General features: G+C 35.6%; 2 protein-coding genes across 2 annotated transcripts; both read right to left on the reverse strand.

Annotated features, from left to right (window-relative positions):
• Nucleotides 1-2,427: 2,427 nt before the first annotated feature.
• SPINK9 (serine peptidase inhibitor Kazal type 9) lies at nucleotides 2,428-6,700 on the reverse strand. Its single transcript, XM_050794051.1, has 4 exons — nucleotides 6,592-6,700; nucleotides 5,818-5,849; nucleotides 3,664-3,791; nucleotides 2,428-2,613 (listed from the first exon to the last, which is right to left on the reverse strand). The coding sequence occupies exons 1-4, from the start codon at nucleotides 6,644-6,646 to the stop codon at nucleotides 2,568-2,570; spliced, it is 261 nt and encodes an 86-aa protein (XP_050650008.1). The 5' UTR covers nucleotides 6,647-6,700; the 3' UTR covers nucleotides 2,428-2,567.
• A 13,123-nt stretch (nucleotides 6,701-19,823) lies between these two features.
• On the reverse strand, nucleotides 19,824-21,987 carry SPINK7 (serine peptidase inhibitor Kazal type 7). The gene is made up of 3 exons (XM_050794054.1): nucleotides 21,866-21,987; nucleotides 21,027-21,052; nucleotides 19,824-20,313 (listed from the first exon to the last, which is right to left on the reverse strand). The coding sequence occupies exons 1-3, from the start codon at nucleotides 21,924-21,926 to the stop codon at nucleotides 20,185-20,187; spliced, it is 216 nt and encodes a 71-aa protein (XP_050650011.1). The 5' UTR covers nucleotides 21,927-21,987; the 3' UTR covers nucleotides 19,824-20,184.
• Nucleotides 21,988-22,224: the final 237 nt, after the last annotated feature.

Below are 22,224 nucleotides of genomic sequence, written 5' to 3' on the forward strand. Positions count from 1 at the left end.
TAATTTAACTTAGTTAATTTATAAGGTATTAATTGAACACCTATGGCATGCCAACTGCAAGCCCGCAATATGCCAGTGGAAACAGATGGTTACAGAACTAAAGTGAAAATAATATAAAATATGCTAATTTAGGAGGACCAAATATATAGGAGATGCTTTTTAAAGATAATGACATTAAGGCTGAAAAATGATGTGGAAATTGGTAAGATAGAAAAGTGGGAAAGATATTTGTAGAAAGAAGGATGAGCATGTGCAAAATTTCAGAGTGCATGGGAGGTTCTGAGAGTGGTGACCAGTCTGGGGCAAAGTGTGGAATGGAGAGAAATGAGTCTGGAGAGTGAGGTGGCTGATATTGATGGGGCTGTAAGCAGTGAGACTCACTGAAGCAACCTTACCAGGGGAATGGATGATGAGGTCTATGTTTAGAAATATCACTCTGAAGGCTGTTAGAAAATGGATTGTGGGAAGTGGGTGGTAGAGAGGATAACAAGGAAGAGTGGTTGGAAAACATGAATTGGCCAACAACTCTATGCTGGTTTTTCTACATTGCAGTCTCATGTGTTCGCTCTGCTTGGAATGATGCTTATCTCTTTTTTTTTCTTTTCTTTTTCCTTTTATTGTTATTCATATTTTTTGAGACAGAGTGTCTCACTTCATCACCCAGACCAGAGTGCAGGGGAGCAATCTCAGCTCATTTCAGCCTTGACATCCAGCCTCAACCTCCCGGGCTCAAGTGGACTTTCCAGGCTCAATTGATTCTTCTGCCTCAGCCACCCAAGTGGCTGAAACTACATATACTACCACACCAGCTAATTTTTTCTATTTTTTGTAGAGATGCCATTTCACCATGTTGCCTGGGCTGGTCTTTATCTTCTAGGCTCCAGCAATCCTCCTGTCTCGGCCTCCCAAAGTGCTGGGATTACAGGGGTGAGCCACTGTACCTGGCCGCTTCTCATTTCTCAACCCCAACCTCCCCCAACTCCAACTCACTGCTCTTGCCCACCATTTTCTTTTGCTGACTTCTATCCATCCTTCAGGTTTCTGCTTATAAGTTACCTTCTCAGGGAAGTCTTTCCTGATTACCCAGTCTAAGTCTAGTTTTTTCAAACATGTATATTTAAGATTGATGTAACATAATTCTTCCCCTCTAGACTTAAAGCTCCATGAAGAAAAGACTAATGTTTATATTTATTTGCTCTCTGATTCATTTCTAGCAGCATCTGGCAGAGTGAATATTTAATAAATATTTGGTGAAAAGATGAATGAATAAATTCTAGGTTAATATTTTTAATTCCTTTAAAGAGTTTCTTGGAAGAGCGCTTTTTTTTCCCTCCCTAAATTCCAATCAACAAATTTAAAGAAAGTGTTTTTAAGTAATGTTAGTGATGGTCTTGCATCATTCTGAAAGTAAAAAAAAAAAAAAAAAAAAAAGAAAGAAAGAAAAGAAAAAAACAACAAACACCGTTCTACCTGAATTCTGTGGAGGTTAACATGGGTCATTCTGATAGACAGTCTCGTTCCCTAAATCTCTGATGAATTTGCAAGACCAGATCATAGCTTAAAAAGGGTTTGACTATATTTTCTCTTTCTCGCTCTTTATAGATAATATATAGGTAGATTTTCGTATGTTAAATGCATGTGTGACTCTGTTATAATCTAATGAAAATGTTGCTTAATTTCAATTCAATTTACTGAGCATGTTTTTATATCAGTTTTATGCAAGATGCTGTACCAAGCATAGAAGTTCCTTCACAGAATATAAACTCCAAGGGGGCAAAACCACATCTACTCTGCTCAACATTGTATTCTCCAAGGCAGAACACTGACATTGACAAAGTAGGTCTTAATAGATATTTGTGATTGAATATATGCACAAATGGATTACAAAGATTTACAAGGCATATTCTCCGGTCTTTAAGAAACTTATGATATAATAGTAGGATAAGCTAAATTTCAGGTCTCAGACCTGAGATCAAACATTAGAGAAAGAAAAATATCAGAGACATCAACTAATATGTGAGAAGTTGCACAACTTTACCAACCATTTTTTTACCAGTCACATTTTATAAACATACAGTAGGAAACAGTTGGAGAGCAGTCCCAATCCAGAGCAATTCTCAGTGTCTTAAACCCAAGAGAAATCTAGCAAAGCAGTGTTTTCTGATTCTTGTGCCTGAAGGGTCTCTCTTTATCTGTTTACATTTCAGGAATGTTCAATAACTAAGTAATGTACATGGAGTGTTTTCCGAGTCTGGGTAAGAAGAATACATCAGCTTCAGGGCCTTTAATTTTCTAGTTCCTATTACTAGTCTTAATTGGCCCTTGTTTTTTCCCTAAAATTTTCTATTAGACAGCACCCAAAAGTAAAAAACAAATCTAGAAGATTCAACTCAGTTCCCCCCAAAAAGAGAGTCAGGTGCACATTTATTTCCCTTATATCTGCTTTATTCTACAAAGAAATCTACATATGGTGATGAGTAGGCAATGTGGCATAGATAATATGGAAACAGAAATGTGTCTCTTGTGAATAGATGCATTAAAAGATATTTTGGACTCCCAAGATAGATTTAACATTTTCCATAATGTACAAATTTAAGTTTGCCATCAGTTTTCCTGCGGAGAGAATATAGCAACAAATGAGAAATGCGGAGCCCATAGGCATTTCATTAGCATCCAAACTTCACTAATGAATCCTAAAAATGTATTCAAGTTTCCCCGCTTATTGATGTTTTTAAAAGGAGTGACTGCAATTTAGAAATATTTTTGAACCTGGTGCTGATTATATAAGGATGATGCTCAAATACATCATAATTTATATCCCTGAAAACATTTTCATGTTTTTTTTTAAATTTAAGGGAAACATACACTTAGAAGTGTCTTTTCATAAAAATTGTTATTTTTCTTTTATTAAAAAAAGAACCAGAACAATATGCCACATGTTAGATGCTTGTTTTTATTTCATCTATGTTTTTGAAAAAATTTTAAATGACCCATATGTTTTTATACATTCCAGTATATCATTCATTATTTCATAGTTTTTTAATTAATGTTAATATATCTTGGCGATGATTAGTTTATAATCTTTAAACTACTTTTGGCTATTTGATTTTTTAAGTGTAATTTTTACTATAGCACCAACATATATTCTGTTGAGATATAATACTCTGAAACACAGGAAAGTCTTCAGATTTTGCAGATATTATCCCCTGTTATACCAGGCATTAGGGGGCTCTAACATATCCAAGCCTAGTTGCTAAAGCTGAACAAAAACATGGCTCATTCTACCAGATGTGGATGAGATGCTTAGGAGGGAGGACATTCCTTATCCCTGGAAATAATCCAGATGGACTGTGAGACTACTTGGTAACTTTTCTGTAGAGGAAGTTTAAGCAATAGATTATCAAGTGGAAGTTGAACTAGATGACCATATATTTCCTTTCAACTTGGTGATTTTAGAATTCTCTGATTGACTCTTACTTCCAGAATATGTGGGGATATTGTGATATCAGGCACTCCCAAATTCTACCAACTGGAAGGTTCTGTTTGTCAGAGACAATATGATATAATTCACATATTCCTTAGGCCCTACATCACACCTTCTAATTTTTGTCTTAATATATACTTTTACCTTAAATATGAAAAAGAAAACATTTTAATACTTACTTAACTTGAGAACAGAAGAAGCAATCATTTTTATAAGTTTTGCCATCAGATCCACAAATTAGTTCATACATATGATGACAAAATCTCTCTTGTCCTGGTGGTAACTTTTTATAATCACTGCAGTCAACCTGAAAAAACATATTAAAAACCTTCAGCTCTTTCAACCAAATCTTTATTATCAGGATTTAGGATTTCCCAAGCAAGCTCAGAGGGCTGTCAACACATGTTTCTTATTACAATTGTTGGTTCTCATCTAACCCCTTCAAGACATCTCAAATGTAAAGATGTTCTATGTCAGATATAAAATCATGACTGATAAACATCTTTACCATAGTTGGTTCCCAAATCATAGCTTAATGTAAAAATAGATTTTTTTCTCACCATACTGGTTGATGTATCAGTTCTTAAAATACATGTCATATTCTCAGATGTAACCATTCTCATGGGAGTACTCAGAAGTGTGATAATATTTTCTGTAGGAATTATCCTACTATTTCTGTCTTTCACTGAAAAAGCTCAATATGAATGCAAGTGTGAAATATAGGGATAACTACTATGATTTTAATGACTAGTACATTATTGACAGATTTTTTACTACTAATTATTGGTAACAATTTACTTGTTATATACTTCACCAACACATAGACGAATGTATCTTAATATTGTACTTAGGAACCAGTGTTCTAAATTCCTAGAGCAAAGCCTGTGGAAGTAGGTAGGCAATTCCCAAGAAAAGTTTTTCATATTTTTAAAAAAATCTATGAGCATATAGAAGAGCATATACAGTAAAGTCAAACACATCTGAATGCAAATCCTGACTATGTGACCCTGGAAAAATTATTTTACCTCTCTAAGCTTTAGTTTCTTTACCTGTAAAATAAAGATAATAACCACATTGTAGGGTGGAAGTAAAAAATATGTAAATGAAAAGATGTGTACAGTGCTTAGCACTACATTGCATGGAAAACATTGAATAAATAATAGGCACAATTTTTTTATGTTTTGATTTCTCTTTCAGGTCTACACAAACTCCAGCTGTATACAAAAGACTGCATCTCCACGTCGTTTTGTCCGAGAGGTCTAGGCATGATATTTTATTAATTGTTGAATATCTCTACTTGAATAGCTTAGAATATACTCAAACTTAAAGTTGAATTCTTCTTTCCCTCCAGATATGCTTCATTAATTAATTCATTCATTTATCAGCTTCCATACACCTCCTGTTTTCGGGCTAAGGTGAGTGGAGCTGATGCAAAGATTGGTATGCATGGCAAAATACCAGGAGAACCTTAGAGGCTAGTGCAGCAGAATAGAAACAGCAGTGTTCTATGGTAAGTATATGCCAGTGTGATTTCAATTCCTCTTCTTGCCTGCTCAAATCCCAGGGAGACAGAGTTTATGTGATACTCAACATTGTGATGGGAAACTACCAAGCTCATAACTTTCAGTAATCCTTTACATCCTCTCACAGCTACTAAATCATGAAAGATGGCTTGAACTCAGGCCCATCTGACTCCAAAACTTATATCCTTAACCATATTATTTTCTTTAATAGGTAAAACGAAAGACTCAAAGACATAAAAGAAATTTCCCAGGCCCCAGTGTCACATAGTTAATAAGCAATAGAGTTTACAGTGGAACTCAAATTGAGTACCTACTAAAGATTTTTACTACCACACCTAGATTTTTTCAACAATACTCATTACTCTAACCTGAGTCATGAATGGAAGGCTAAATTAAAGTCCTTATTTTCTAAGACAGAGAACAAAGATGTTTGTGACTCATTTAAAAATTATAAGAATCATGACTTGCCCTTATTGAGTTTCACTATGTGCCAGGCACTGTGCTAAGCTCTTTTCAAATACTATGGCTTCAAGTCTTGGAATAATGTTATAAGTATGTTGCCCATGGCCATGTGATCAAAAAGGTGGAATTAAAGACCAGGGCTTTCTAGCTTTGTTGCTAGTGTCTCACCACCTTGTTCTACTCTCTCCATTTTAGAAAAATCTGCCTACAATTTTTGAAATAAAACCAGTTTTGATACACATAAAGTAAATATTCAAACATATGGAAATTTAATTACTATGTAGTATCAAATATTTCCTTACTGCTATTGACTTTAAAATTACATAAAAGTAGGATGGATGTACTGACCATCTGTTTCGTTTGTTGGGCACATTCTACACCTGGAAGAAAAACAAAGACAAGACAACGTTAAACTCTGGAAGAACATAATCTTACTAGAAAAATAATCTTTGATTTATGCTTTAGCTTTCAGCCTGTCATAAAAATCTTCAGAACTGTGTATCAGCATTGTATCAAAGGTTGAAGCTATTCACACACATCTTTAAATTTTTTTTCTTTTTTGGAGTGGGAGTGGAATCCAGTCAAAGAAATGGAAAAGATGCCATGATGAATGAGAAGTTTGTCTCATCTTTTCTACTTCATAACCAGAGCTCAGTAGAGACAGAAGAAATAAGTGAGTCATATTTAGGGAGATCTGCTATTGTGGACAGGTATAGATGATAGATGTTGGAACAGTGGTTGAAAATTCTAGGGAGGCCAATTTTAACTCAATAATAGAAGAATAGCCCATGGTTGCAAACAATTGATTGTAATGTTTTATGAAGAAATGAGTTCCCTGTAAATGGTGATATCAAGTCAAAGCAGAATCTGGATGATCATCTCCGTAAAAAATTACACAAGGTATTCTCATGAATAAGTATTTGACTTTAGCTGACTCTTAACATCCACTCTACCCCTGAGGTGATGTGATTTAGTGATTTATTGGTTGAGGCAAAAGATGCATTTCAAAAAGTTTCCCTTATTATTTATGTGATGAATTACATATATCCCAGAATTACATAGGCAGAAGACTACATGAACTATTAGTGCAAGGGCAGGAGCAGTATTATCAGAGATACTCACTGAACATGGTTGCAAGTGTCAGAGCCAAAAGTAGGACAATGGCTGTTGCTCTCATAGTACTGAAGCGGCCAAGGCAGTCAGATGTAGGGAAAAGAAGTGACCTGGTGTCTGTCCAGCTCACTTGGATCCTGCCTTATATATTTTCAAGAATTCCTGCCTCAATTGTGAAATAGCAATTTCTAAGTAGTACAACTACAAAAAGAGGTCAGAAATGTCTGCAAGCCATGGGGATTCTTTTCTTGTGAAAGACGGGTAATTGCACATGCCATTTAATAGCTATTCCCAAAACTCAGGCTGATGGATGAAGAATGAGATGGTGACTTTGCTTTGCACTACAATTACGTAGATAATCAGTGGCATTTTTCATTTCATACAATAACTTGCAATAGACAAGCCACCAATCTTTTGGCCATGATTTAATAAGTTTTAATTATTCCTTAATTAAACCATGAGTCATTTGAATTCTTTAATAAAGGCTACAAAAGTGCTGATTCTGGAATGTGCTAGTTTTCTGATAGAGTGACTGTATGAGAAAACTCTGGAAGAAACTTTTGCACGTTTTGTAGGTAGAATTGGAGGACAATGTTTATACTACTAATGGAAGTATTAGTATCTAAGGCTGAAATTCACATTTATTTCCCTTCAAAAGTAAAGAGATAGCTGGAACTTGTTCTGGTATGATCTGGGGATGAGATCATCATACTCTCTCTGAGAGCTGAAACTTTGGGAATCTTGCAGACCTGAACTAATTGCCAGCTACACCACTCTCTATGTGACCTTGTGCAAGCTATTTATCCGCTATAAGCCCTAGTTTTTCTAATCTTCATTTGATCATATCATAAATATTAATGAGCATTTACTCTGTCTTAGAGACTGTATTTTATCTTGAATATGCCACAGTCTGTGAAAAACTGTGACTGCTCTCATGTAGTTTGAGAAAGGATATCTTCTTTTTTTTTTGAAGACAGAGTCTTACTTTATCACCTAGGCTGGAGTGCAGTGGCATGATCTCAGCTCACTGCAACCTCTGCTTTCCATGTTCAAGGGATTTTCCTGACTCAGCCTCTCAAGTAGCTGGGATTATATGTCAGCCTCCCAAGTAACTGGGATTACAGGAGCATGCCACCACACCTGGCTAATATTTGCATTTTTAGTAGAGACCAGGTTTCACCACATTGACCAGGCTGGTCTTGAACTCCTGACCTCAAGTGATCTGCCTGCCTTGGCCTCCCAAAGTGCTGAGATTATAGGCATGAGTCTCTGTGCCCAGCTGAAAGACTCTTCACTTCTTGATCAAACTTTATTTAAGGTCCTCTGAACCCTTTTCTTGACTAGGCCTTGGTATTGGCCCTCATTTTGTCTTTGGCCTCCCCAGCTCCCAATTTAGTAAAGAACTTACTAAATTTATTTTTAGTAAAGAATCCTACTAAATCATAATCTCCCCCCCCCCCACTGTTGATATCTGATCACCCTTGATATCTGATAAAGTTCCTTGTCCTCCACCTCTGACATATAATTGCTTAGCCTACCTTTAGCAAGAATCCTCTTAGGTCCATTTATCAAAGAATCCCCCCCTACCCTTAATGTGTTCTATTAAGTAGTTTTCTATCCACTGACCCCCTCATTCTTCTTCTTGGCTATAAATCCCCACTTGTCCCTGTCATGTCCAGAGTTGAGCCCAATCTGTCTTTCCTATTATAATAATTCTATTACATTAGTCTTGAAAAATACCTTTCATACTGTTTTAACAAGTGTCAGGATGGCTTTTATTCAATAAGTTTTCAGAATAAAGTTAATAATGACACCCTCATCACAAGCTTACTGCAAATTTTAAATTTGATTGTCTATGTAAAGCACTTTTCCAGGATCTGGCTCATAGTAAGCTCTCAACTAATGTTATGAATAGTACTTGATGACAGTGATCGCAATGATGAAGATGATGATGGCAACAGTAATCTGGAGGGGAAAAAGGCTCAGAAAGTGTCTCGGGATTATCTTAAAATAAGCAAATGATGTACCTTTCTGGCCTTACTAGAAATAACAGATATTGACATGATAGAAAAAGGCAGTTTGTGATGGTCAGAGATGTTGAGTAATTACTGGAGGCAATAATCAACTCATTTTAAGTATCCCATTTGGAGGTCAGGTAAATACCTGTTAGGACCCCTGCAAAGGTGATTCCTTTATTGAATGAGGATAGCCTTCATGGCCTTCATCCATATATTCAAACTTTTGTTTTTTTTTTACAACAAAACACTTTATTTAATGATAATAGCAATAACAGTAAGCATACTTACTGAGCACGTATTATGCCTTGGGTACTATTGTAACTGCTGTAAGTATACTAACTCTTTTAAATTTTAAAACAAGTTAATGAGACAAGTATTATTACAATCAAGTATTTAAAAATGAATGAAGTGAGGTACAGAGAAATAAGTTTTTTAGGGTCATAAGAGTAAGTAGTAGTCAGGGAAGAGGTGGGACTAAACTCCTGAGGCAGAACTTGGACACTGGAACAAATTGGGAACTAGCCAAAAGAGGTCCGGAGCATAAGGACTTCTCCATAAGACATGCCCCAGAGTATGCCATGTCAGTTTACCATTGCCAAGGCAACACCCAGACATTACTGTCCCTTTCCATGGCAATGACCTGACAACCCAGTAGTTACCACCTTCATCCTAGAAATTTCTGCATAAGCTGTCCCTGAATTTGCATATAATTAAAAGTGGGTCTGGACATACTGCCTATGGGCTAGCCCTGTTTAACTCAGCAAGGAGCAGTAGCTGTGCTGCTGCTGTATACTGCCACTTCAGTAAAAGATGCTGTGTAACACCATCAGCTCGCCCTTGAATTCTTTCCTGCACTAAACCGAGAACCCTCCCTGGCTAAGCCGCAATTTTGGGGCTTGCCTGTCCTGCATCAGTAGAGTTGGAAAATGCTATGTAAAAACATGGCGTATTAAACAGATGAAAGAAGTGCGCTGTTAGATGAAGTGGGAGTGTGGGAATGTGGCAACCTGGTTTCTTTGTACCCCTCTTTCCACAATGGCCCCTGGATCATGCTCAGGGAGTCCTCTTGGCTACTTGGAGTAATGGGAAGATCACTAGTCCAGATGAGAAGTTCCCAAATTTCAGAATCCGGACTGTGATAAAGTTTTTGTCATTATGAGGCAAAATATGAAAAACTTTTAAATGCTACCAACTCCTTATTTGTAAACCTTATTTAAGACTCCTCTTTAAATTAAAAAAAAATTACTGTGTAAGTTTCCCAGGTGAGGTAAAGATGGTCTCTAATGTCCCATTTCAGACTTGAAGTGGGTATAATTCCTTGACACTGAGAGATGACCTTTACTCACTGACTTGTCAGGGAGCATCTCAGAGAGCAAGTAGAAAAATCCAAGTTAATGTGAGTTATTTAGCAGCCTCATTGTCAGTCCCACTTTTCCCTGTATGGTGAGTCCAGCTCTTCACTTTAGTGGAACTTTAGAATAGTCCATGGTATTTTCTGAAGAGAGTCCAATAAAATTACAGATACTGAAAAAGAGGGAGAAAGCCTATTTAACACTGATACGTTGTTCTTGAGAAATATTTCAAAAAGCCTGGTGAACTTGAGTTACCATTACGTACTACTGCTTTTGCACCCCTTTTCCTATTATAATCTTCCAAATGTCCCCCACTTTATCTGTCGTGAATGCTTATCTAGCACAGATCCTAGAAAAACCTATTGGTATCACTATTTATTTCCATTTTACAGAAGGTAAATGAGTCTCAGGTTAAATCACATTTCTAAGGTTTCAGATTAAACAACTTAATTTGTAATAAGTGTGTGTTGGGAATGGGATAAGTGAGCACAGCCTCATGGTTTACTTGAGAATTTACTGAACAACTCAGCCTGTGTGGCAAATCCCCTCACATTCTCTTTGGCATTTAACTTTCTGAAGTGACTTGAGGTTGCTCTTTTAGAGGTTGACCTCCTTCATAGGAACAGATTTATCATGTTACTAGTACCCACTTTACACAACAGTCAGGAAGAACACATTTTTAAGTTTATAACTTTTTCTTTTGAATGTACTATTGCAAGAATAGACCAAAGAACTTCACATGTATTCTTTGCCTTAAGGCCACATGCAAATTTTGCCATCTGTGCCATTTGCCGTCAATGCCTTTATAGAAAACTGACCCCAAAGATCAAGATATACTATTGTTATAATGGCCATATTCCTCAAATTGATCTACAGATTCAACATAATCCCTATCAAAATCTCAGTTGCCTTTCTGAGAAAGAAACTCACATTTTCCAGTATTAAAATTTACTACAAAGCTATAGTAATCAAAACAGTATAATAGAGACATAAGGATAGTCCAAAAATAAACTCTTACTTTTATGGTGAATTGATTTTTGAAATATAGTTTTATTTTATTTTTAATTGGCAAATAATAATTGTATACATTTATGGAGTACAATGTGATGTTTCGATGCATGTATACATTGTGGAATGATCAAATCTGGTTAATTAACATATCAGTCACTTCAAATACTTATCATTTTTTGGAGAACATTTAAAATCCACTTTTTTAACTATGTTGAAATATAGAATATGTTATTATTAACTGTACTCATTATGCTGTGCAATAGATCACCAAAACAGACTCCTCTTCTCTAATTGAAACTTTGCACCCTTGGACCAATGTCTTCCCTTTCCCTCTCCACTTCCCGACCCATAGCTTCTGGTAACCACCATTCTACTCTCTCCTACTATGAGTCTGACTCTTTTAGATTCCACATATAAGTAAGATCATGTAGTATTTGTCTTTCTGTGCTTGGTTTATTGCACCTAGCATAGTATCTTCTAGTTTCATCCATGTTGTCACAAATGACAGGATATCCTTCTTTTAAGGCTGAATAATATTCCATTGTGTATATCACATTGTAAAAATTCATTCCTCTGTTGATGGGCACTTTGGTTATTTCCATATCTTGGCTATTGTGAATAATGCTGCAATGAACATGGAAATGCCAACATCTCATTGACTACTGATTTCAATTTCTTTGGATGTATACCCAGAAGTGGGATTGCTGGATAACATGGTAATTCAATTTTTAGTTTTTGAGAAACTTTTATATCGTTTTCCAGAATGACTGTACTAATTCACAGTCCCACCAACAGTGTACATATTCCTTTTTCTCACGTTCTCACCAACACTTGTTATCTTTCATCTTTTTGATGCTAGCCAATCTAACAGGTGCAAAATGATATATTATTGTAGCTTTAATTCACATTTCTCTAATAATTAGAGATGTTGAGCATTTTTTCATTTGTCTGTTGACCATTTGTATGTCTTCATTCAAGAAGTGTTTATTCAGGTCCTTTGCCCAATTTTAATAGTTTTTTTTTGTTACTGAATTGTTTGAGTTCCTTGTATATTTTTGATATATGGCAATTTGATTTTTGACAAGGGTGCTAAGACAATTCTTTGGAGAATAATCTTTTCAAAAATTCAGGCTGGGACAACTGAATATCCACATGCAAAATAACATAGGATGCCACATATAAAATGTAACAGAAAATGGATCAGAGACTTACATGTAAAATCTAAAAACAAAAGAACTTTTAGAAAAAAAACAAAGTGTAAATCTTAGAACCTTTGAATAGGCAATGATTTCTTAGATATGACGCTAAAAGTACAAGAACAAAAAATATAATGGGTAAATTGGACATTATGAAAGTTGATTTTGTGCCTCAAAGGACAGCTCACAGAATGAGAGAAAATATTTGCAAATCATGTATCTGATGAGACACTGGTATCTAGAATATATTTAAAAAATTACAGTTCAATAATAAAAAGGCAATCTGATTAAAAATGAGCAAAGGATTTGAATAGACATTTCTCCAAAGAAATGCAAAAGGTTAATAAGCACATGAAAAGACCATTAACAGTTATTAGGGACATGAAAATCAACATCAGTTATCACTCCCCATCCATTAGGATGGTTAAGATAAAAAAGGTGACATGTTAGTGAATAGGTAGAGAAATTGGAACCATTATACATCGCTGGTGTAAATGTAAATGAAAATGTAAAATAGTGAAGCTGTTTTGAAAAATAGTTTGGTAGCTCCCCAAAAAGGTAAACATAGAGTTACTAGCAATTCCACTCTTAGGTATTTATTCAAGATTATTGAAAACATGTCTACACAAAACTTGTACATGAATGTACGTAGCAGTTTTATTTATAAAACCCCAAATTGGAAACAACCCAACTATCCATCAATTTATGAATGATTGAATGTCATATATCCATGCAATGGAATGTATTTCAGCTGTATAAAGGAATGAGTACTGATACATACCATAACATGGATTAACCTTGAAAACTTAATGCTAAGTATAAGAAGCCAGACACGAAAAGCATATTTTATGGTTTTATTTATATATTGCATGATTTTATTTATATATAATGTCAAGAATAGCAAATCCACAGACAGAAATTAGATTAGTGGTTCCCAGGGATTGGGAGGATAGCAGGGGGTAGATAAGAGTTACTGCTAAAGGAATAGTTTCTTTTTGGTGTGGTGAAATGCCCTGGAGTTAGGTAGTGGTGATGATTGCACAGTTTTGCTAACAGATCAGAAACTACTGAAATACATACTTTAAAAACATGAATTTTGACTCTCTCTCTCTGAGAGTACAAAAAGGCCATGAATTTTGTGCTTTGTGAATTATTTCCCATTAATAATAATACTAATACACATTCAGGATCATGCATTGTCATGTTCTTCAATCGTCTTCAAGGCATAACACTGGAACAGTGCTTTCTTGGTTTCAGACGTTGTAGACCCACGCGATTTTGTAGAATGTTTCTGAATTTGAGTTTGATATCTCGTAACGATTATATTGAGGTTGTGCGTTTTTGTCAGAGAAATCCAAACGTTATTCTGTGTTCTGCATATTGTATCTTTTCAGCCAGTATATATGATGTTGATTTGCCTATCATTAATGATGTTAACTTTGATCATTTGAGTAAGGGCAGTGTCTGAATGATTGTTCTACTATAAAGTTACTCTTTTCTTTCATAATTAATAAACATTTTATGAGGAGATTCTTTGAGATTATGTAAATATTTTATGTTGCAAACCCATACTATGGAGTTCAATAGGCCATGTTTTAATGGGACAAACTATATAAATGAATGTGTATAATCTTTGTGTGTTCCAAGTTATACAGTTTCCTTTTCACTTTCTAATATCAATTTCTAATGAATAGAAATATTTTCATTTTTCAAGCAAGGGGAAAAAAACTTGAAAAATTGCTGGTTGTATTTCTTTAACATGCAATGCATGTTGCAAAGAAAGTGATTTATGTTTTTAGGCCTTAGTAAATATTGGAGAAGGATGGGCTTTCAGATCATAATTGTTTATTTAGATTTTTGTAGGACATTATAGTTTACAAAGCATGTTTGCATGCATTATCTCATCTGACTCTCACAGTATACATGTCTAATTAGGAGTGATTATTCTCTTTATTTTATAAGTAAGGAAAGAAATACTTTAAATACACGTTAAATTACTTTTGCAGAGCCACATACCTTGTAAATGTTCAGGTTGGGTTAAGCCCATGAGTTTTCTGGGTTCATTGTGTTCTCCTGAGCTGCTTGGTGGAGTTTTATAATGAAAACAATGATGAGAAGGAGTCATCAAGACCATAAAGATGCAGATGCTAATGATCACACAGTGAGACAAATCTCAATGAAATCACTTCTTCTCCAATGCCTAAACTTCAAAAGGTAAAATTTTAAAAGCAAATTTACTTCACATTAATATTACAGTAAGTTAGCAGCTTCCCATGTAGGAATGATTTACTCTTCCTAAGAATAAAGAAGGAAAGAAACTTAATAAAGTTAATATATGTCATTGTAAGAAATACTTATAAATTCCATTGACATTAAAGAGTTTATAATAAAGAACCAGTCTTTTATCATCAGCATCACACTTCAGTGGGAACTCATTTGAATTTAAAATGTTTTTAGATTGTTGCCATTATAATTCTTAATAATATACATCTATTGCCTCACGAGCTAAAATTAATAATTTGTTGACTCCCATCTATGGAGGGAAAAAGTATTAATTTACATTTCCTTTTCATCCTTCCCAAATTTTGATAGGCATATCATGACTTTTTAAAATTCTGCTTGTTAACTTTATAACCTAAAGTAATGTACTTTAGTCACTATTTCTATGTCATCATCTTTAGACAGTATCTCATATCCCAATAAGTACTTCATCTGTCTCCATACACTTCACTTAATCAGCATTTTTGTCTAGCGATTTTTCACCTCTATTTTTACTTTTATATTTCATACATTAAAAATATGCATGTGCTGTTCTGTATTCCATAATTGTATCTTCTATATTTTGCTTATAGGTGGGTTTTAAAATTTGAACAGCAATAACTATTTTTAAATTCATTTATAAATATTAAAAGGATTCTGGAAATGTATCCGTTGTAGACAAAATCTAGACTTCAATTTCAGAAAGATTGGGGATACTTTTAAAGTCGTGAGTTTTGATAAATGCTGGAAGAAAAAGGTCAGCATTATCAACAGTCTGGTGTCTGCTTTGGATGTCATATTGATCGCAGCACTAAGCCTGCCCAGGTCTCCTATGAAGCGAGATATCTCCTTAGCTTTCTTATGTAAGTCTGCAGAACAAACGTTATGTAGACCCTGAGCCAGTAGACCTGTCTGCCAGTAGAGCCCAGTCCTACAACTGGGCTATGTAAGTGTTTTGTAAACTATAAAGTGCTTTATAGATATATGTACTAGTTCATATCATAGTAGAAGGAATTTGATTTCCAGGGATCATAAGATATAGTGGATAAAACTCTGTAGTATTTGGTCCCTGGATTGATTGGGAGTAAGCAGACCTAGGTTCTTGTCTTAGTCTTCCACATAAGCAATGAAGCATTTTCAGCTTTTGGAGCTCAGTGTTTCCATCCATAAAATGAGGCTGTTGACTGGCTCGCTTCCATTCCTGACAATGAGGAATTATTAAAGTAAAGGTGTATATTTTGTGCACATTCTGTATCATGGTTCCATTGATATCTTCACCTGATCTTCATGTACAGTTGGCAGGAGTTGACATAAGTCTTTCTAAGTGCACCACACACAGGGGTAAAGATGAGCTCCCAGTGTCAGAGTATACCTGTGCCATGATCAATGTATGTATCACAGAGTATACCTGTGTCATATCAATACATCTATTACAATTTACCTGCAAGCTTTCATGTACACATGCTGTAGACTATAGTGATTAAACATATGGGATATAAAATCAAATCATCAAGGCAAAAATGCTAACTAAATTTGTGGTTTTCTATAAATTCTTTACCCTTGCCAAATCTCAGTGGATAACAGGAAATTTCTCATAGTATAATTGAGAGAAATAAATGAAATAACAAACATAAAACGTATTTCACAAGTTCTAGTGTAAAACAAGTGTTAGCCATTATTATCTTAGATTATTTGAAAGTTAGACAAAAAAAATTGCTAGGGCTTTTGAGTAGCATAAGGTCATTGTGAGGAAATACTCAATATAAAATATCTTTATTTTTACTTATACAAATTGATCACTGCAAACTATTTCCTGCAATTATTTATTCATTGGGAAACAATTAATGCTTTTCTTTGTGGGTAAGTAATGACTTGGGGAGATCTCAGCTTCATTGATTCTTTCTCTAAACTGATTTTTGCTTGTACAGGTCATATGTTAGACATAATGTGTAAAGATACTTTAGTTATAGCTTATTTTTCCTAGATTTTAAGTCAATGATGCCATACTGATGTTGAAAATCAGGGTGGCATAATGAAAAGAGGATTGGACTTGGACTTGGAGTTAGAATATATGGCATTTAATCCTAGGTCCCCACCTGTGCTTTCTAACTTAATTTCCCTTGTTTGTTAAAAAAAAAAAAAAAAAAAAAAAGAAAAAGAAAAAAAAGAAAAAAAAAGGAAAATAGCAGCAGTCCATCCTATCACAGAGAATAAAATTAAGAAATTCTCATGAAAAATGTTTTAAAACGATAAAATTCTGTTTGAAAACAAGATTTAAAAATTTAAATGAATGCAATAGCTTTAAAACAATTTTTACAAAACTTGATGAATAATATACAGACTCAAACTAAACTTACTTTTGGTATCACTAAGAATATCTAAAAAAAAGAAAACAGTGAAAAAGATAAGGATCAAAATTTGCTCTTTAAAATTATTTGCAGACAAGAGGTTTTAAACATTTGTAGTCAATATGACAACCATTTTCCATTTTCCATCAGACAATTCTGTGATGTGATTTAGCACTCACCATTTTTTCCCCTAAGTATGGTCCTAGACTTTATGGATGACAGAGAGGGAGTGCTCATGAATAACCAGACGCTTACCAGAGGAAAACCAAAACACCAGAATGAGGACAAGCAGGATGTGACCAACAATTTCGAGAAGGTTGTTTCTTTGCTGTGGATACCGTGTTGAGTGAATGTTTTGGCTAAATACTTGTCCAAATAGACCTGTTTACATGGATCTGCACAGAGGCTGCTGGGAGAGAGTGAGTTATTATGAGCCAATTAGTAAGAGAAGTAGAGGTTGGGTTCCATTCTCACTTGCCAGGAAGGACTGTGGTGAATAACCACAGTTCTGCCACGCTGGGCTCAAATCAAATTTCACCTTCTTTAAGACGTATTTCCTATTAATCTCATGTAGTAGTGATGTTGCTTTCATCCGGGACCCTCTTGTGTTGAGCTGGGTCAGATGTCTATCTCAGAATTTTCTAATTCTGAATGTATACCAATTTAAAAAATTAGATTGTTTGGTGCTTTCTTCAGTTCTCTTGAATGATAATTTGTAGGGTGGAGTCCTGGCATCTTTATTTTAGTTCATTCTTCATTATCCTTATGCAGCAAGCCTGGTATTTACAAATACATCAGATTTTATTCTAATGATGTTTCTATATTATAAACATGATCCTTAGTTCATTCAGCTGCATTAGTAGAAGGGAAGGTTTAGTAGAGAGGTAGTAGTTCTAATTTCTCTGTATCTGTCAGACAAAAAAGTTGTGCTGATTAGTCTATTTTTGGACAACATACTGACATATTTTAAGATGGACAATGCCTAATTGTAACAGATCCAAGGAGTATGGTCCAGGATAGAAATATCATAAGGGAAATAACACTTGAGCAAAAAGGGTTGAATTAACCAGAGATTTTTATCCTGGAGAAAATAAATTTCAATGGAGACAGAATATTCATTTTTAAATAATGAAAAATCTGTTAATTGGCAAAAAGGGTGAACTGCTTTGTTATATATGCTCACTGGCGCTGATGGTTGATAGCCTCATGAATGTAGTCTTCAATTCTAGACAAGTAGAACATCTCAACAATCAGATCTCTACAACAATGGACATGCTTCCTCTTGAAGCAGTGACTTTCCCATCAGTACTCTAGAAGAGCTGGCCTATGAGAAATTGTGGTATGTTTCTGGAAAGGAATAGGAAGAAAAACTTCTCTTCTAGAAATGACTTCTTGGAATAAGAGAGGTTCTCTTTTAAGGATCTTTTTAAAAAAAGAGACCAATGTGAAGCAACAGTATGGTACATAGACTTGTCTCTAGTGGATAAAGACTCCAGGAGAAGGTGTGGTGTTCACTGGCATTTGTGTGTGTGCATGTCTATGTATCGTGTGTGTGTGTGTGTGTGTGTGTGTATGTGGTGTGCATGTGTTTCTTGGAAGCTGATTGGGATTCTTTGTATAAAAGTTTTTCCTAAACAACAAGACTCGTATGTTTTTCAATTTTCTTTTATAATTGTGTTATTTTATACCACGATCTAAGAAACAAACACAAACAGAAGCAAAGATAAACTTTCTGGGAGATTATTTTTTATTGACATGTTTTTTAAAAAAATGCTAGTCTGTCAGTGAGGCATGCGTTTGTAGGGGTAGCACAGAAACTATCTCCTTTCAATCCAGATTACTCTGAATGTGGCTCTGTCCCCCACCCAGAACATCAGTAAAACTGAAAGAAACTCAGTCAGAGCCTGGGGATGATGAAGATGATGAGGAGGATAGCATTCCTTTCTCTCCATGTCCATGGAGAATTTAGCAACTTCCATCGTGAAGAAACTGAACTCTTCCATTACTTTTCCTAAGGGAAGACACAGTTCACAAGATTCATTAGCACAAGAGGAAATTTTATGTAATGTTAGAACTGAAAGGAACTATAGAGATTATGAGGCAGAACCTCATTTTACAGATAAGGAAACTGAGTCTCAGAAAATGAATGACCTTGCCAAAGCATGTTCTGACAGAGAAAGAAGCAGAATTTCCCTACTCCAGTGATCATTCCACCCCTCTGCTACCTCCTCTGATTCCAGAGCCCCGCTTACCACCAAGTGTCTTAAAACAACAAAGAGAGTATTCTGACAAAGCAAATTGAGAGGGCCTGTCTCTCAGCTTTTCCTGGTCAGCAAGGCCTTTGACGAAGCTGGATCCTGCATTAGTGAGAGGGACTTTCACCATGCTTCCCTTCAGTGTCCCTTGAAAACAGCTAGTTTCCACGCCAAGGGCTAGTTTCCCAGTCTGCCTATGTTACAGAATTTTCCCTTTTGTGAAATAAAACCTCCCGAACAGGAATAAATACATAAATATGTCCTTTTGGGCTCAGGGCTTGTTATTCTCACTTGTTAAGATAATCACAAAGATGAAAATGCAAGATCTAGGTGTCCAAAATCCAGTGGCCTAAAAGAGTTAACAATGATCACAGTGGACTCAGTATGAGAGAGTTAAGTGCAATTTGCATGTCTTGTACCAAAGAAGTGACATCTGCCTAGCTACATTTCTGCAAAAACATTTTGTGGGCCAAACAAAATACCTAAACAAAACATGTCCGTGGTATTCTGGTCCAAATCCTGACAGCTTGCATCCCTTATTTTAGATAAAGGAAAAACAATCATTTTTGTAGGCTTATTCCCCCTTAAAGCTACAGATATATGGAGCCTCTAAGAATTTGAAGATAAAGAACCTCTAGGCACACTTTATCTAAGAATCAAGCTGCACTAAGACTGTTAAGTATCTTAGAAGTCAGGTAGTATAGTAGTTTTCAATTATTTTTGGGGGGATGGGGAGTTCAGGGCCCTTTCTTCAAACATGATATTGTATGGCACTCCACTGCTTAAAATAGTCCAAGCTGAACTTTATGTTGTAAACTACCCCAAATGGTCCCTTTAACCCTAATAGCGACTCCTGACTTGCCTCTATAGAACCTCTGTGCTCTGGGGACAGCAGTTTGAGAATCCACCATCTTACTGGATTCTCACAATTGACAGACAGGAATTGTAGGTTCTGTGATGGGATGGAACCAGTCCAAGCTGTCAGAGCAGGTGACTCTACCCTGTCTGATTGTGAAACAGTCAGTTTTTTTTCCCCACCTGCTGTTCTGGGTGGGGATAATTATAAATTATAGCTTATAGAGATGTAAGCTGGATCCTGGAAAGTAGAAAGGTTTGTAGTAGAGAGCACTGGCTCCAGATCTCATTTTCTTCTTATGAGGTACTCACAAGCTCTCAGTACACAAGTGACATTCATTCCCATAGGTGATGTAGTCAGAACCACAAACTGGCAGGTATGTGATGGGACAGGGGATGGCCACCACTGGATACTTCTTGTAAATGCTGCAGTCCACCTGTGTCATACACAAGCAAATGTCCTGTTTTTCTCCAAGACCGCAAGCTAGGCTACTCTGTCCACTATTAGATATACTACAAGGGCTGGAAGTCCCAGCTCAGATAATCAGATGTTGCTTGGCCACTTCTGTAAGTACTAGTGTTATCACTATTACAAATACTAGCACTATTGGTATTCTATGTTTTTCTACTACACTCAGTTAACAATTGCTGGGCGTTTCTGGGCTAGGCATCAAACTTAAATCTTATGTGAATTTTCTTGTTTAATCTTCAGAACAACTAGAGCAAATTCTACTATTACCTCTCTTTACAAATGTGGAAATTAAAGCTTAGAAATAGAGATAACTTTTTGAAGATAAATGCTGGTAAATAGTAGAGTTAGTATTTGAACCCAGAGTCTGTGCAATTTATCAAGGTACTTTTTCCCTGCCTTTTACACGTGATGCCTTTTATGAAAACATTGCCAACCTTTCAGCTGGAAGGCAATTCTCCCTCCTTTAACTCTGGAATTTTTAAAAAACATTTTTAAAATATGGTTGTTTATATGTATGCCATATTTCTTCAATTGCCTTCTGGAAAGCAGATACCATTTCTCCACGTGTGTTTGCCTCCTTCTCAAATCCCCCGAAACATACTGAATTTATCCTACATATATGTTGACTAAATGACAGTCAATAGTTATTGACATTAAAATGTTATTCAACATACTTACTTTTTTTGAAGACAGACTAGCAGCTTCTGAAAAAGAGATATAGATGAAAATGTTAAAAATAAAGTGAACTTTAAATCTCATTAAGTTTCATCCTATATAATGACTCTACATTTCCTTTAGCAATGAGATTCAGCACACTCTCCACCCTTATGCAAAATCCTAGTTGTTTGCTGAGGAAGTTGAATGACCAGTGGATTAGGTTAACCCTTGGTTTAGGCAAGAAAATTATCAAAATTTCCTCTCTTTGTTGATCACAGGATGTTTTCTGAACCTCATAGTGTTTTTGATAATGGCGAAAGTCAGGTAGTAATAAGAAGTATTAAAATAATCACTCCTAAGAGCCTGAAGGATCATTTCTGATATCCTTTCCTTCCCAATTGACATAAAGAAATGCAATGGAATGTCTTTATGGGATTGGAAACACTAATTAATTTTTCAAAGGATAAAAGTCTGATTGTTGACCCTTGGCTTTTTGAGACTTGTGTTTTATTTTAATCCCTCCAAACTGATTTGGAAAGACATCCAAGTTTTTCTGTATCTTTGCACTAAGAAATAGTATATCTAATAACACTGACAACTTCCAGTGTCCATATGAACATATGAAATGGAAGACTTATGGAGAAATTAGATGATTTTTGTTCTATGGATGCAAATAAGAATCCTTGAAAGACATTGGACTCAAGTCTCTCAAACTCCAGATGGAGCATAAGATCCTATTACAAACCAGTACACTTTAAATTCTTACAACCAGATGTTTCTGAGATGCTCACATCCCAGGAGGGATTATTTGTGAAAACAAGCTTAATGGCTATATAGGGCGTCGTCTGACCTTAACTTACCTGAGCTGCTACAGAAATAGAACACTGTGCAGAGCAGAAGGAGACCCCCAATGATCTTCATGCTGGAAATGGCTGTGGTGCAGAAGCTGCTCTGAGATTGTCACTACAGCTGCATCGACAATAGCCCAGGAAAGGGGTCATGTTTATATATATGCAAGGCTTGGTTTCTCCACCTTTCCTGTGAGGTCATCCAGAGGATCTCAAAGCACGGTGTCACACCCTGGGCTGTGTTACAGTCCTTGTTACTGAATTGCTACTTCTTATCTGACCAATGATTTGATTATTTGAGGTAAGAAGTATTTTCTATCTTTCCCAAAGGTGGGACTGGTAAGAATTCTAAACTTCATGTACTAGAAGAG

The sequence above is a fragment of the Macaca thibetana genome, chromosome 6 (genome assembly GCF_024542745.1).
Source record: "Macaca thibetana thibetana isolate TM-01 chromosome 6, ASM2454274v1, whole genome shotgun sequence".
In the NCBI taxonomy this organism is placed as follows: Eukaryota; Metazoa; Chordata; class Mammalia; order Primates; family Cercopithecidae; genus Macaca; species Macaca thibetana.